The sequence below is a fragment of the Mauremys mutica genome, chromosome 8, assembly GCF_020497125.1.
Source record: "Mauremys mutica isolate MM-2020 ecotype Southern chromosome 8, ASM2049712v1, whole genome shotgun sequence".
In the NCBI taxonomy this organism is placed as follows: Eukaryota; Metazoa; Chordata; order Testudines; family Geoemydidae; genus Mauremys; species Mauremys mutica.
In genome coordinates, this window is record NC_059079.1 from 63,541,403 (window position 1) to 63,554,899 (window position 13,497).

At 46.7% G+C, this 13,497-nt stretch overlaps 1 protein-coding gene across 1 annotated transcript; it reads left to right on the forward strand.

Annotated features, from left to right (window-relative positions):
- Window positions 1-1,184: 1,184 nt before the first annotated feature.
- On the forward strand, window positions 1,185-4,648 carry LOC123375796 (14 kDa phosphohistidine phosphatase-like). The gene is made up of 3 exons (XM_045027068.1): window positions 1,185-1,437; window positions 2,054-2,178; window positions 4,462-4,648. The coding sequence occupies exons 1-3, from the start codon at window positions 1,296-1,298 to the stop codon at window positions 4,552-4,554; spliced, it is 360 nt and encodes a 119-aa protein (XP_044883003.1). The 5' UTR covers window positions 1,185-1,295; the 3' UTR covers window positions 4,555-4,648.
- Window positions 4,649-13,497: the final 8,849 nt, after the last annotated feature.

Sequence of the window (13,497 nt, forward strand, 5' to 3'; positions counted from 1 at the left end):
TTGTAGGTCACCTCTGGGTTTCCCTATTAGAGCTGATCACATTTCCTTTTTAACAAAAAGTATCTTAGTTGAAATATAAAATAAAATACAATATTTTTAAACATTGTTTTAAGTTTGTTATAAATATGTTGAAATGTTTCATTTTTCCTTTTCTTTTTCTACTTCCTCCCCCCCTCCCCCCCGAGTCATTTTCCAAATTACTGGAAAAAAAGAAAGAGACAGGGGAAAAATGGAATGAAAAAAAGAGAACATAAAAATCAATTTTTAAAAATATATTTATAAAAACATTTTAAAATACCTCCAGACTGATTCATGTAAAACCCATGAAACAGAAGCAACTTAGGTATGTTTATTCCTTTTTTTCAAATTTTGATCGCATGTCTTGTGACATCTGGTGCATTTCTTAAAGACACACCTCCAGGAATGAAGGGATCAACAGAGAATCTTGGTTTTAATTTTTTTTTTAAGTTTCTAGCTCTCATGGTCACAGAGAACAGCTAGAAAAAGTGACCCCTAACTCAGAGACAAATAACTATTATTTCAGAATTGCCAATCTCAAGAGATCAAAACCCATGAATCAGACTCCCCCAAATTATTGGCCCAAAAGCCATGAAGATTTTGTTTTAAAAGGGTGAGATTGTGGTTGGGCTTGGCTACACTTACAAATTTGCAGCGCTGCAACAAGGTATGAAAACACACCCTCTCCAGCGCTGCAAATTGCGGTGCTGCAAAGCGCCAGTGTGGTCAAAGCCCCAGCGCTGTCCGTTATTCCCCACAGGGAGGTGGAGTACGGACAGGGGCGGCTCTAGACCCCAGCGCGCCAAGCAGGCGCGTGGGGCGGCCCTTTCCCGGGGGGGCAGCATTTGGCTCCGGTGGACCTGCCGCAGGCATGCCTGCGGGACCTCAACCGGAGCCGCGGGAAGAGGGGACCCGCCGCGGGACCGGGAAAGGGCGGCGCAGCGCACCGCGCTGCTTGGGGCAGCCTGATTTCTAGAGCCGCCCCTGAGTACGGACAGCACTGGGAGAGAACGCCACCTACTCACCCCTAGTGCTCCCCTGCCAGCACAACCCCCCCGCCCAGCCTCACTGGCATAGCCCCGCCTCCTAACGGTTCACGTCACAAACGTCACTATAACGACTGCCGCTGCTGTCCCTCAGCCTTAACGACAGCCGTAGCCCCGCCCCCTTCCTCAGGCAGGCTGGTAACGGTCCCTTCAGCCCGCCCACCGCTTAGTGCGCTTGGCGCATGCGCGGAGCCGCGGTAGTCCGGCCGCTCTCAGCCCCGAGGGGTGGCCATGGCCGGGCAGCTAGAGTCGGTGCCCGCGGTGGAGATCGATCCGGACGGCACGTTCAAGTACATCCTGGTGCGGGTGCAGCGCGCGGGGGGAGCCGAGCACCGGGACGTCGTCAGGGGCACCGCGGCCGCCGAGTTCCACAGTGAGTCGGTGCCGCGAGCCAAGGCCGGGCGGGGGCCTGGGGGCAGAGCCCGGCTGGCGCCTCATGCGCCCCCCAGACCGATCCCCCTCCCCCCCCAACCGCGCTCTTGAGCGGGGAGCCGGCTGCCCCCGCCGCGGGCCGCTCCTCCCCTGCTGCTGCTGCTGCTGCTGCAGCACCTCCGGGGTGGCCCGGCCCCCGCAGAGCTGCTGCTCGCGGACAGCGCTCTCCCCACTCAGCGGGGCGCTGCTCTTACCCGCACCCCGGGGTTGCTCCTTGGCCTCGGCCGCACTGGGGGGCTGCGCCTGTGCAATCCCCCCGGGGGCTGCGCCGGGTGAGGAGCGACTGGCTCTGGTGTCCAGCCCTGGGACATTTCAGTCCGAAACGTGAACTTGTGAGCAGCCTCTGACTTGGTGAGACAGTGGAACCGGCGGCAGCCACTGTTCTGGGATTTGCTAGGGCCCAGCTGCGTAAGTAACAACGGGTCTTTTCCTTCACTTACCAGCTTCCCCAAGGAAACAGGAAAAAAATACTAGGTAGCTGAAAAGAGAGGACTGGACGTAATCACCAAGTGAAACCTGAGTTCTGGTTAATGGATTGAACTGGCTTCATTTTGCAGATCATATATTTGAAAAAGTAAACCCGGAAATGGAAAAGTTGGGCTTTGAATGCAAGTGCCTTGGAGGAGGAAAAATTGACCATAATAGCAAAGACAAGAAAATGCGGGTATTTGGTCTCTCCACAGTAAGTGCCATGTATTAGTTTCCTTGAAAATCCAACATTTTAGGGCCCTAACCCTAACCATTAATTAGTTAGTCCACACAGCTCACCTGTGAGGTGGGTAAAGATGGCTTATTTTAGATGGGGAAACTGCAGCAGAGAGGTTAGATTGACTTACTCACCATCACACAGTAATTGGTGTCAGGGCTGTAACTGGAACTCAGCAGCTCCTGACTCACAATCCTGTACTGTAGCTATAGCATGCCTCTGTCTATGTATCTCTTACTTACATGGTTCAGTATGTAAATACATTCTGTTTATAAAATAACCAATAGAAGCAATGAATTATCCATATATGTGGAACACACTGCAGTCTCCATCCCACCTCACCACTGCAGAGAGTAGATAAGAGACAAGGATTTCTTGAGCTATTGATGTGGACAAGAGCAGACTAGTTCCATGTGATGTAAAGACATGTTATTTGAATCCTGTACAGAAAGTAGCAGTTCTTCAAGGTCACTTTTCCTCCAGGTCAGTTATAGCCCCAAACCAGATTAAACTTTTTTTTTTTTAAATTGGGGCTCTTTCTCAGATATCATATTGTGGGGGCAAAGCTCTATGGGGAGGGGAGATGGCCTGCAACATTAGGGGTGTTCTAGAGCCTGCTCAATATCTGTGGCAGAATCAAACAACTAATGACCAAACTCCTGGATTAATGGTGGTAGTGTGCAGCACAGGCAGCAGCATCTCTCTCTCCTGCCACCAAGTTAGTGGGAGAAGGGGTAGTCAGCTATACCCCACACCTTGTTTGCCAACTATTGTCAAGTGCCCTGAACTTTACAGAAGCATGCTGTGTAACTGCAAAGTTTCACTTTGTCAGACAGAAAAATGGAGATACAGAAAAGCTGAATGGCACTCTGGAATAGCGGGTTACATCTTGGCCTGTAAATCAAAGCAACTTGGCTCTTGTCCTGGTTTTTTGTTGTGTGACTTTAAAAATAGGGAAGTAGTTGTGTTAAATGGGGCTATTGATACTTAGCTCTTGGGTAAACTATGAGAATTAGAGAAATGCTTGAGGAGTTCTTTGAAGTGAACTCTGTGGCTGGGATTACTAGATTGAGCTCCTTGAGGCTATCACTATAAGGCAATGATAGTACCTTTCCCCAGTCCCCTGTAAAGCAATGTCTGAGCCAGCACTGGAGCTCAGCTACTAGCTTCCTACATTATTGGGTGTGGTAGGTCGTCTTAGACAATAATTTAATAGGAGTACATGTTGAGATGCAAAAAGTTCAAGCTTTCTAACCATTAAAACACAAATTGTCAACATCACATGTCAAAATATACAAAGTAAATATCCTTAAATCAAACTAAGTTTTCAAGCAGCATGTTTCTTTCTTTGCCTAGCTGTACATTTTGATTATTACCAATGAAAATATTTTGTGTGTGTGTGGTGAAATCGATACTTACCAATTAAAAAGCTAATTCTTCCAAGGCTACTTATGTCTGATATAGCCATGCTTGTTTATGTGGGCAAACCTTGTGTGTAGAAAACTACTTTTTGTATTAGTTGTGTAACATGCAGTTTAGATGTCAATTTACTTGTGTGATCCTCTTGGAGCAGAGTTAAGGCTCTTGTGGTCACCTAAGTGAGAATCAATGCCTTGTTAAGTGCAACCTTAATTCTGATTTTCCTGAGTAGTTGCCGTGTTAGTTTGTATCAGCAAAAAGAACAAGGAGTACTTGTGGCACCTTAGAGCCTAACACATTTATTTGAGCATAAGCTTTTGTGGGCTCAAGTATCAGAGGGGTAGCCGTGTTAGTCTGGTTCTGTAGAAGCAGCAAAGAATCCTGTGGCACCTTATAGACTAACAGATGTTTTTGCAGCATGAGCTTTCGTGGGTGAATACCCACTTCTTCGGATACTTGCATCCGAAGAAGTGGGTATTCACCCACGAAAGCTCATGCTGCAAAAACATCTGTTAGTCTATAAGGTGCCACAGGATTCTTTGCTGCTTTTGTGGGCTAAAACCCACTTCATCAGATGCATTCCGATGCATACTTTGTTAGTCTGTAAGGTGCCACAAATACCTCGTTCTTTCTTCTGATTTTCCTGGCTTCTAACTCTGAAACATTTTAATTCAGATATTCCTCAAAGATAATAAACAGAACTTGGTTCACCTCAGTGGGACTTCTGTGCAGGGGGAAGCATAAGGCCATAAATCTAGATATTTAAAATGTTAACTGGAACTTGATACTCTTGTAGCCTTATATTTTGCATCCCTTTAAAATCTTTTATCTTTTTTGCAGGGATATGGTAAAGCAGATCATGCAGTGGCCGTAGAAATACTGAAAAAAGTATACCAAGACTATGAAATCACTTGGTCAGATGACAAGAAATGAAAAACTACTCTAGAATCTGAAATACAAAGCAGTTTGCACTGTAGCTGTTGATATAGTATTGAAGTCTACATTGTGTTCAAATAAATCACTGTTACAAATCTTTTTATTCAGATAAAGCTATGTTCTCCATCCTTTAAAAATTGGAATTAAATCTTACTGAGGAAAACAGAAAGCAGCATAAATGCTGACAAGGTTAAAAGTATAATACAAAAGAATTTGAAGATCAACTAGCTTAAGACACAGACAATCAGCAAAATAATTTAAATACATCTGAGGTAGGCAGTCTGTCAGTCAGTAGGGCTATTGGACAACCCCGTGCTAAAGGAGTACTCAAGCAGGACAAGGCTGTTGCAGAGAAGCTAAATGCAATAAAGACATGCCAAGAATGCTAGAGCAATGTTTCTCAAACAGGGGTCCCTGAGAGTACAGCAGGGGGTCCAGAGGCCAAGCTGAGAAACTCCTCCCCCTCCCTCTCAGCATGCCAGGGAACAGGCTTCCTACCTGCCCTGGCCCCACACTCCTCCCAGAAGCAGCCAGCATCTCCGTAGGAGGGAGAGAGGAGCAGGGGGTCTCAGCGTGCTGCCTCCGCCCTGAGCACTGACTCTGCAGCGCCTATTGGCCAGGAACTGCAGCAAATGAATGCTGCGAGGCCAGTGCCTGCAGGCAGGGGCAGCATGTAGAGATCCCCTGGCTTCCACGCCCAGGAGCTACTGTCGGATGGACCGGTCACTTTTCGACGCTGCCCCAGGTAGAGCTCATACCCTAACCTCCTTCCCCAGCCTAGTGAAAGTTAGTGAGGGTGGGGAAGAGAGTGAGTGAGCAGAGAGGGCAGGGCCTCGGAGAAGGGGTGGAGCAGTGGTGTGGCCTCAGGGAAGGGGGGCAGGGCAATCGCTGAGCAGGGGGATTGGGGGTCCCTGAAAATTTTTAAATCAAAAGGGGGGGGGGTCCTTGGGTTGCTAAAGTTTGAGATCTTCTGCTCTAGAGTATTTGGGGCTCATTGTCACTCATGAGCCTTCTTTTTAGGTAACAAATCTGTCACTTCAATCTGAGGCAGTTCCTCAGAAGATTTTGGAACAAATTGATAAACAGTAATAAGTTATCAGGCCCAGATGGTATTTACCTAAGTTCCCTGTAAGCTGTACGGCCAAGCAGCAGCCTTTTCAGTGCTGCGCAGGTGCTCGGGGAACCCACCCAGGGACCTGCCACTCCAGGAGGAGGAGCGCCCCTCCCCCAGGCTCCAACCTACCACGGCTAGGGTGGCCCTCATCACAAGACCAAACTATGCCGCAGCCTGGTCTTGCCATGGCTGGGGTGCCCCTACCCTGGCCAGGGTGGCATGTCATGGTCTGGCCCCAGCTGTGGCCGGGGCAGCTCAGCACGAACCCAGGTGGTCTGGCTCCAGCTGCCACTAGGATGGGCCTGGCCCAGACCGGACCTGTCATAGGGCACCCTTTCCTGAACCCAGTTCTAGGCAGACCTGCAGGGGCCAGCGGAGGGGTGCCTATCCTGCAGCCCCAGCCCGGAGCTGCCACGGCAGAGGGGTTCCTCTCCCCTGCCAGTCCCGGTGCTACTATGGGGAGAGAGGGCTAGGGGGAGTCCTCTTTCCCTGCCATAGCCCAGGAGCACCCTCCTGCACCCCAGACCCCCCATCCCCAGCTCCACCCCAGAGCCCACACCTCCAGACACAGCCCTCACTCCCTGCACCCCAACCCTCTGCCCCAGCCCTGAGACCCCTCCCACACTTTGAATCCCTCAGTCCCACCCCCACCACATGAATTTTGTTATGTGTCACATATCCCCTCCATATTTGCACACATGATAAAATTCATTCCACACATGGATGGGAAAAATTAGAGGGAACACTAGCATTCACCCAGGAGTTCTGAAGGAACACAACTATGAAATTGCAGAACTATTAAGTGTGGTCTGTAACCTGTTGCTTAAATCAGCCTCTGTACCACATGATTGAGAGTAGCTAATATAATGCTGTTTTTTTAAAAAGGTTCTAGAGGTGAGTGATTCTGGTAATTACAGGCCTGTAAGCCTAATTTCAGTATCAGGTAAACTGATTGAAACAAGTAAAGAACAGCATTATTAGACACAAAGATGAATATGATATGTTGGGATAGAGTCAACACAGTAAAAAGCAACAAAGAGTCCTGTGGCACCTAATAGACTAACAGAAGTATTGGAGCATAAGCTTTCGTGGGTGAATACCCACTTCGTCAGATGCATGTAATGGAAATTTCCAGAGGCAGGTATAAATATGCAGGCCAGAATCAATCTGGAGATAACGAGGTTAGATCAATCAGGGAGGATGAGGCCTTCTTCCAGCAGTTGAGGTGTGAACTCAAGGGCCTCATCCACCCTTACAACTCTCCATTCCATACAGACTATGGCCCATAACGTTCTCTTTCTACCATTAAGCTCACTATGTTTCCTTCCTCTTCAAATTTCTATACTTACTTCCCCTCCTCCATGGCATTAAGTTTACATTTTTTGTTCTAGCCTTCAAGGGCTTAGATATCTCTACATTGGATTTCATCTGAAGTCTTCTCTTATTGCATCTTTCCCCATCCCGTCCTATGTTAGTGATGTTATCCTTAATTCCCTGTTAACTAACATATCCCATAATCTTCTTAGTATTTTTCTTCCACGCTGTTCCTCTCCACAGAATGCCCTACTATTACCCACACAATTTAAGGCTCTCATCTGCTACCCGTCCTCGTGGGTACTCAGGGACAAGGGACTCAACTTATCCCTCTGTAGGCTCAGGACTCTATGGGTCTGCAGAGCTTTTTCCCAGTGAAAGAACATTCACAACAAACAACACATCAATGGCATACACATGCCAAGCATCTAATGTTCACCACTCCCAACAACAACAGACAGACATCTCTTGATGCCCAGTCAGGATCCACTCTCATCCAGGGCTCTGGGTTCTGCACAATATGGTCATGCAGGGGTTAAAAGTCCTGGCAATTTTGGTTTTGGCTTGCATCCCAGAATTGAATTCCAACAAGTTTATTTTCTGACCCTCATTATAGTTAAAATGAGAGTTCTTCTTATCAATACCGTAATCAATTATTTTACTCAAAGCATGACTATACACTAAATCTAACCAATCATAACCCCAATGGACTAAAACAATTTCTCTAGCAAAACAAAACCTGCTAATTTCTACTTATCAGCAAAAGCAAGTTCTAACAAGAAACTCAGACAGGCACTCAGTAAGAAATTTGCAGAAACAAGGTTATTTTGTCCATACTCCCTTCTATTCCCATGAATCTATGATTTTAATTTAACTATCCCTGTTAGCAATGCAGCTGATATTTTTCTGTCTACACCAAAGCCGAATACTCCTGATTTTATAGTTATATTTCCAATTTATGGTGGATGAGTATACAAGATGGTTACAAGTTATGCTGTGAGTCATGTCAAGTCCAGGCCGCTTGTTACACTACTATCTGTCAACATAATTCCTTTGTTCTTAAAATCTCCCCTGAAGACTACATCTGTATTGCCTACAAGTAGTAAATCAATAATGTAAATATAGTTAAATCCTTGTTATTCCCTCTGCTAGGATTCTTGATGCATCCTCTACTTGTGGTATCCAAGAGATAAGTTTTCTGCTACAAGATCCATTTTCTATCTATCTATTTGGCAGCCTATGTGAAATGCATGGTTGCCTCAGCCCAGTGTCCACTATACAGGTGTCCACATCACAAAAAAAAAAAAGCTACCATGGCTGCCAGTGTTAGTGGAGAGGCCATGATGCCAATTAGCCACTTGTAGTCAGAATCCCACATCTTAATTCTGGACAGCACAAAGCTAGCACTTGTGAATTAACTAATAATAATTAGTTGAGGTCACGATAATACAGATCCCAGTTTTGATTTCCCTACAGGGATTATGACTACAGAACATGTTTCCATGCCAGTGTGTCTAGTAATCAAGAATGGGGTAAGAAAACCAGAACTCAAGTATCAGAGGGGTAGCCGTGTTAGTCTGGATCTGTAAAAGCAGCAAAGAATCCTGTGGCACCTTATAGACTAACAGACGTTTTGCAGCATGAGCTTTCGTGGGTGACTTGCATCCGATGAAGTGGGTATTCACCCACGAAAGCTCATGCTGCAAAACGTCTGTTAGTCTATAAGGTGCCACAGGATTCTTCAAAACCAGAACTGTTTCTAAATAGAACATTTTCCAGTGAGCATTCCCTTATGCATCTTCACTTTGTTTTTGCCCTAAACTTTTCAACAGAAAGAGATAACTTTAAGTGCTGCTGTTGTACTGCCTCACTGGTTCCTGTGCTTAAAGTTGGACTGATTGATGGTCTCAGTTCCTGTAATCAGCAAATACTCTCTTCAAAGAAAGATCATCAGATAAGGCAAACTCTTTCACAGAAACAAAGTCTTTAAAACTCACTTTCCTGAGAGAATTGGAGAGGATTGTTATAAGTCTTCCTGCAGTACTGATTTACTGGAAAGACAAAGCCAGACCGGATTTCTGATCATACAAGTCACACTTCCAAAACGTGAGGGTGGAGTTGGGATGAGTTCTGGGAATGGGGAGACGAGAAAGAGGTGTTGGGCTGCAATCTAGTTTGCACACACAGGAAATTGTAGATGGCTCAGTGGTGCATGGTGCTCCTACAAAGGGGACTTGGGTGGGAAGAAACCTCTGGATTCTATCCCCTCATCTAGTAGCAAAGAGGTTATGGGAGTGGGGGGAGGTGGGGGGTTGTGATGTGGTGTATAGGAAACACTGATTACTTGCATTCCTCACTTAGCCAGAAGAAGGGGGTAGGGTAGAGGCTATTAATTCCAGATTTTTAAAAGATGATTTAGAACTAGTCTATAGGGTTGTAATGATTTGACAGTGGGGGGAAGCAGTAGTTCCCCCAACTCCTCGTCTAAGGGTGTGCACGGGTTAGCTTGAATCCAGCTAGCCTAGGTAGCAATAGCACTGAAGACAGTGCATAACGGGCTAGTGAGCCAAGTACATACGCAGGGTTCGTGCCAGGCTTGTACTTCCCGTCTTCAGCATGGGTAGTACAAGCCTGACATTGACCCTGGGTATTTACTTGGCTTGCTAGCCTGCTCTGCACTGTTTTCACTGCTATTGTTATCTATGTCAGGTGGATTCAAGCTAGTTCAGGTAGGCCAGCCCGTGCAAGGCTTTTGCTATGCAGACTTACCCAGAAGGGGAAGAATGATACTTGTGATAAATGAAGTGGGAGGTAGCTCCATTTTATGGACACCCAGCCAGCCAGTTAGCTATAAAATCCCTGTTAGTAGCTGTTCTCTACTGGCTTTACCTGTAAAGGGTTAAAAAGTCCATAGGTAAAAGGAAGGGAGTGTGCACCTGACCAAACAAGCCAATGGGAAGGCTAGAATTTTTTTAAAATTCCCCTTTGTCTGTCTCTCTGTTGTTCTCCTGTGGAGAGATAGGGCTGGAACTATGCTGTATGAGCTGGCGCCAGGTATGAAAAACCATCAAATCATACCTAGTGTCATAAACAGATAGTTAAGGGTTAAGGTCTCTTTTACCTGTAAAGGGTTAACATGCAGTACCTGATGACCACCTGACCAGAGGACCAATCAGAGACAAGATCATTTCAAATCTCTGTGGAGGGAAGCCTTTGTCTGTGGTCTTTGTTAGAGCTCTCTTTTTGGATCTAAAAGAGACCAGTCATGTCTCCAAGTTCTCCTGGAGTAGTTTCTACTATTTAATAGTGAGTATTAATTAGAAAGGCGGGTTAGTCTTATAATTTGATTTCTACATTTGCAATTGTGTGTTTTGCTGAAGGAAATTCTTTATTCCTGTTTGCTGTTACATTGCTTTTACTGAGAAAGAAAGGAGGGGGAATTCTCTCCAGAGATTGATAAGTTTAGACCCTGTATTGTTTCATCTTGGTTACAGAGACAGTTACTTTCTTTTTATTCTTTAATACATTCTTTTCTTTTCTTTGGACTTGGTTAATTTCTTCTCTTGTGGAGATTCAAGGGAAGGGGAGAGGGAGGTGAGTCCCTCTTTGTGTTGAGTCAAGGATTTGACTCGGGGTAATCTCTCCAGAGCAGGCTGGAGAGAGGGAAGGGGGGAGGGGAACTGGCTGTTTCTCTCTCTCTGGTGAGATTCAAGGTGTTTGGATCTGTGTTCCCCAGGGGAAGTTTTTGGGGAAACAGGGAGTGTGTCAGACACTTAAAAACTGACTGGTGGCAGCGAGAACCAGATCTAAACTAGGATTTTAGTTTAGAGGGAAACCAAGGCAGGTCCCCACTTTGGAACCCAACAGCTCCAAGTGGGGGTGAGACCTATGACACCTAGAAACTATTCATTTGAAACCCCAGATATGTAAGTAGATCAGGAAATGTCTAGGAAGACGTGATTAAATTTCTCTCTTTTACTTCTTTATGGCTTGTGGATTCCTCTGTGCTAACCCCAGGTGCTTTTGTTTTGCTTGTAACCTTTAAGCTAGACCTCAAGAAAACCATTCTTGATGCTTAATTATTGTATTTGCTCTTTTTAGATCTAGAAATAGCCTAAGTTCTAGATGTATTTTCTTTCTGTTTGTTTTTAATAAAATTTACCTTTTTTAAAGAACAGGATTGGGTTTTTGTGCCCTAAGAGGTTTGTGCACAGGTTGTTTAATTAGCTGGTGGCAACAGCTGACTTCCTTTGTTTTCTTTCTCAGCTTGGGGGTGTGTGTGTGAAGGGGCTTGAGGGTACCCCACAGGAAGGAATTCCCAAATGCACCATCCTGGGTTTCCAAAGGGGTTTTTTGCACTTGGTGGTGGCATTTATCCATCCAAGGACAGAGGAAAAACTCCCAAGGTTACAGCTTAATACAACCCTGGAGTGGCCAGTATTAATTTTTAGAATCCTTGGGACCCCCTACCTTCTGCACTCAAAGTGTCAGAGTGGGGAATCAGCCTTGACATGGTGTTAAAGGTGGGATCACCTTGAACAAGAAGCACAGACCTCAGGATTTTAAAAGGACACATTTTTCCTTTTGGCAGCCTGCAAAGTCAGGGAGGTTTGTTTCCTTTATTTCTTCCTTTCCTTTCCTGCCTGAGGGGGAACAGGCACAAAAATGGTTCAGTCTGCAAAGCTAGGGTGTCCAACAAGCAATTTTTTTTCTAGCTTTGTGGCAACTAAATAGCTAGGCTACAGTAGGGCAGCCCTGTGCATGAGGTTGCAGTCGGGCACTCAATCCTTAGAGCAACCAGTCTTCCCAAAGCAGCACTCCATGGAGAAGACAGACCCAGATCAAGCCCAGACATCCTGCTCCATAACAGAAATGCAGAAAGGGGATGAGGGACTGGAGACTTCCCAGAAGGGAAGGGTCAGCCCTCCCCAACCCGAGATCTTGGTGCCAGGATGGAGGGATGTCTTTAGCCCAGGCCGAGTTCTAACTGCGGAAGAAAGGAATTTCGTCTAAAAGATGAAGCACTTGAAATCGGAGGAGACACGCTTGAAGGCGGAAGCAGAGGAGAGGAGGGAGGACGAAGGGCTTGGAGGCGGAAATGAAGCTGAAGCACTTGGAGCTGGAGAATACTAAGCTGGATCAATCAGGTAGCCCTAACAGTCCTTCTCTACTGCTCCCCATTCCAAGAAAATCCCCTCCAGACCAGTATATGGTGGAGCTGAGGCTGGACCTTAGCAAAGGTGGCAGCTGAAATGCCTAAACAACACATGAACGAGTACGAACTTTTTAAAACAAAAGACCAGAATTAGGATGGGGCTAACTCCTGAGCATGCCCTTCGGTGGTTCAGAGCCCAAAGGTGGAAACCAGACATGCCATTTTCCCAACATGCTTACCATATTGTAAAAAATTGGGATGCCTGGGTATGAGGAGCAAATGTTAAATCTTTGGAAGATCTGTCTGTCCTAATACAAATGGAGCAGTTCTTAGAGGGTGTTCCTGAGGAAATAGACAGGTACTTCCTAGATTGGAAGCCCAAAACTGTAATTGAGGTGGGGAAGATCAGAGCCAAATGGGTGGAGGTGGCAGAGAAGAAGAAATCTAGTAGCAGTTCCTATGGATACCAGACAGGGCAACCCAAGACAACACCCCACCATCGGAGTCAGCCCAAGGCCCCACCTCACAAGGGAAGCCCTCCACACAGCCAGGGAAACCCCAGATGCCCTCTCGTCCTACCACCCTACTCTTCAACCACCCACCTCGCCCCAGCCTACAGTCAGTTGGGCGATGCTTTAAATGTAACGAGCTGGGACATGTGAAGGCCAACTGCCCCAAGAGCACCAGACTGCAACTCATCACCCTGGGGTCCCACCGAGAGTCTTCAGGCCCCATCTCACAAATACCCACAAAGCAAAGGGAAACTATGTGTCAGCGGGAGGAAGATTACTGCGTGGAGAGACACTGGCGCACAGCACAGGTGTCAGCTATCCACCAATCCCTGGTGAACCCCAAATTCATCAACCCAGAGGCCCGAGTGACGGTTCAACCCTTTAAGGCCAACTTTTTAAACTTGCCTACCGCCAAGATGCCTGTCCAGTACAAGGACTGGTCAGGAATATGAACTTTTGCAGTCTATGATGATTATCCCATTTCCATGCTACTGGGAGAAGACTTAGACAACCATGTGAGACTAACAAAAAGGGTGGGAATGGTCACCCGCAGCCAGGCTAAACAGGCCTCCACACCTAACTCCATTCCTGAGCCTCCTAGAGGAACCCAATCTGTGTCCCCTGATACCACAGGCCCGGGGACCCAGCCAAAGGTGGTGGAACTAGACCCCAGACCAAAGTCTGTGGCTGCAGTTGTAAAACCAGTTCCTGGAACCCAGCCAGAACCAGTCCAAGGATCAGAACTGGCGGAGCAGTCAGCACCAGAGCCTCTGCTTGCAACCCCACCAGATTCAGGGGAGCCAGCACCAAAGGGCGCCACAGAGCCTGCACCTGCAGCAGCAGCT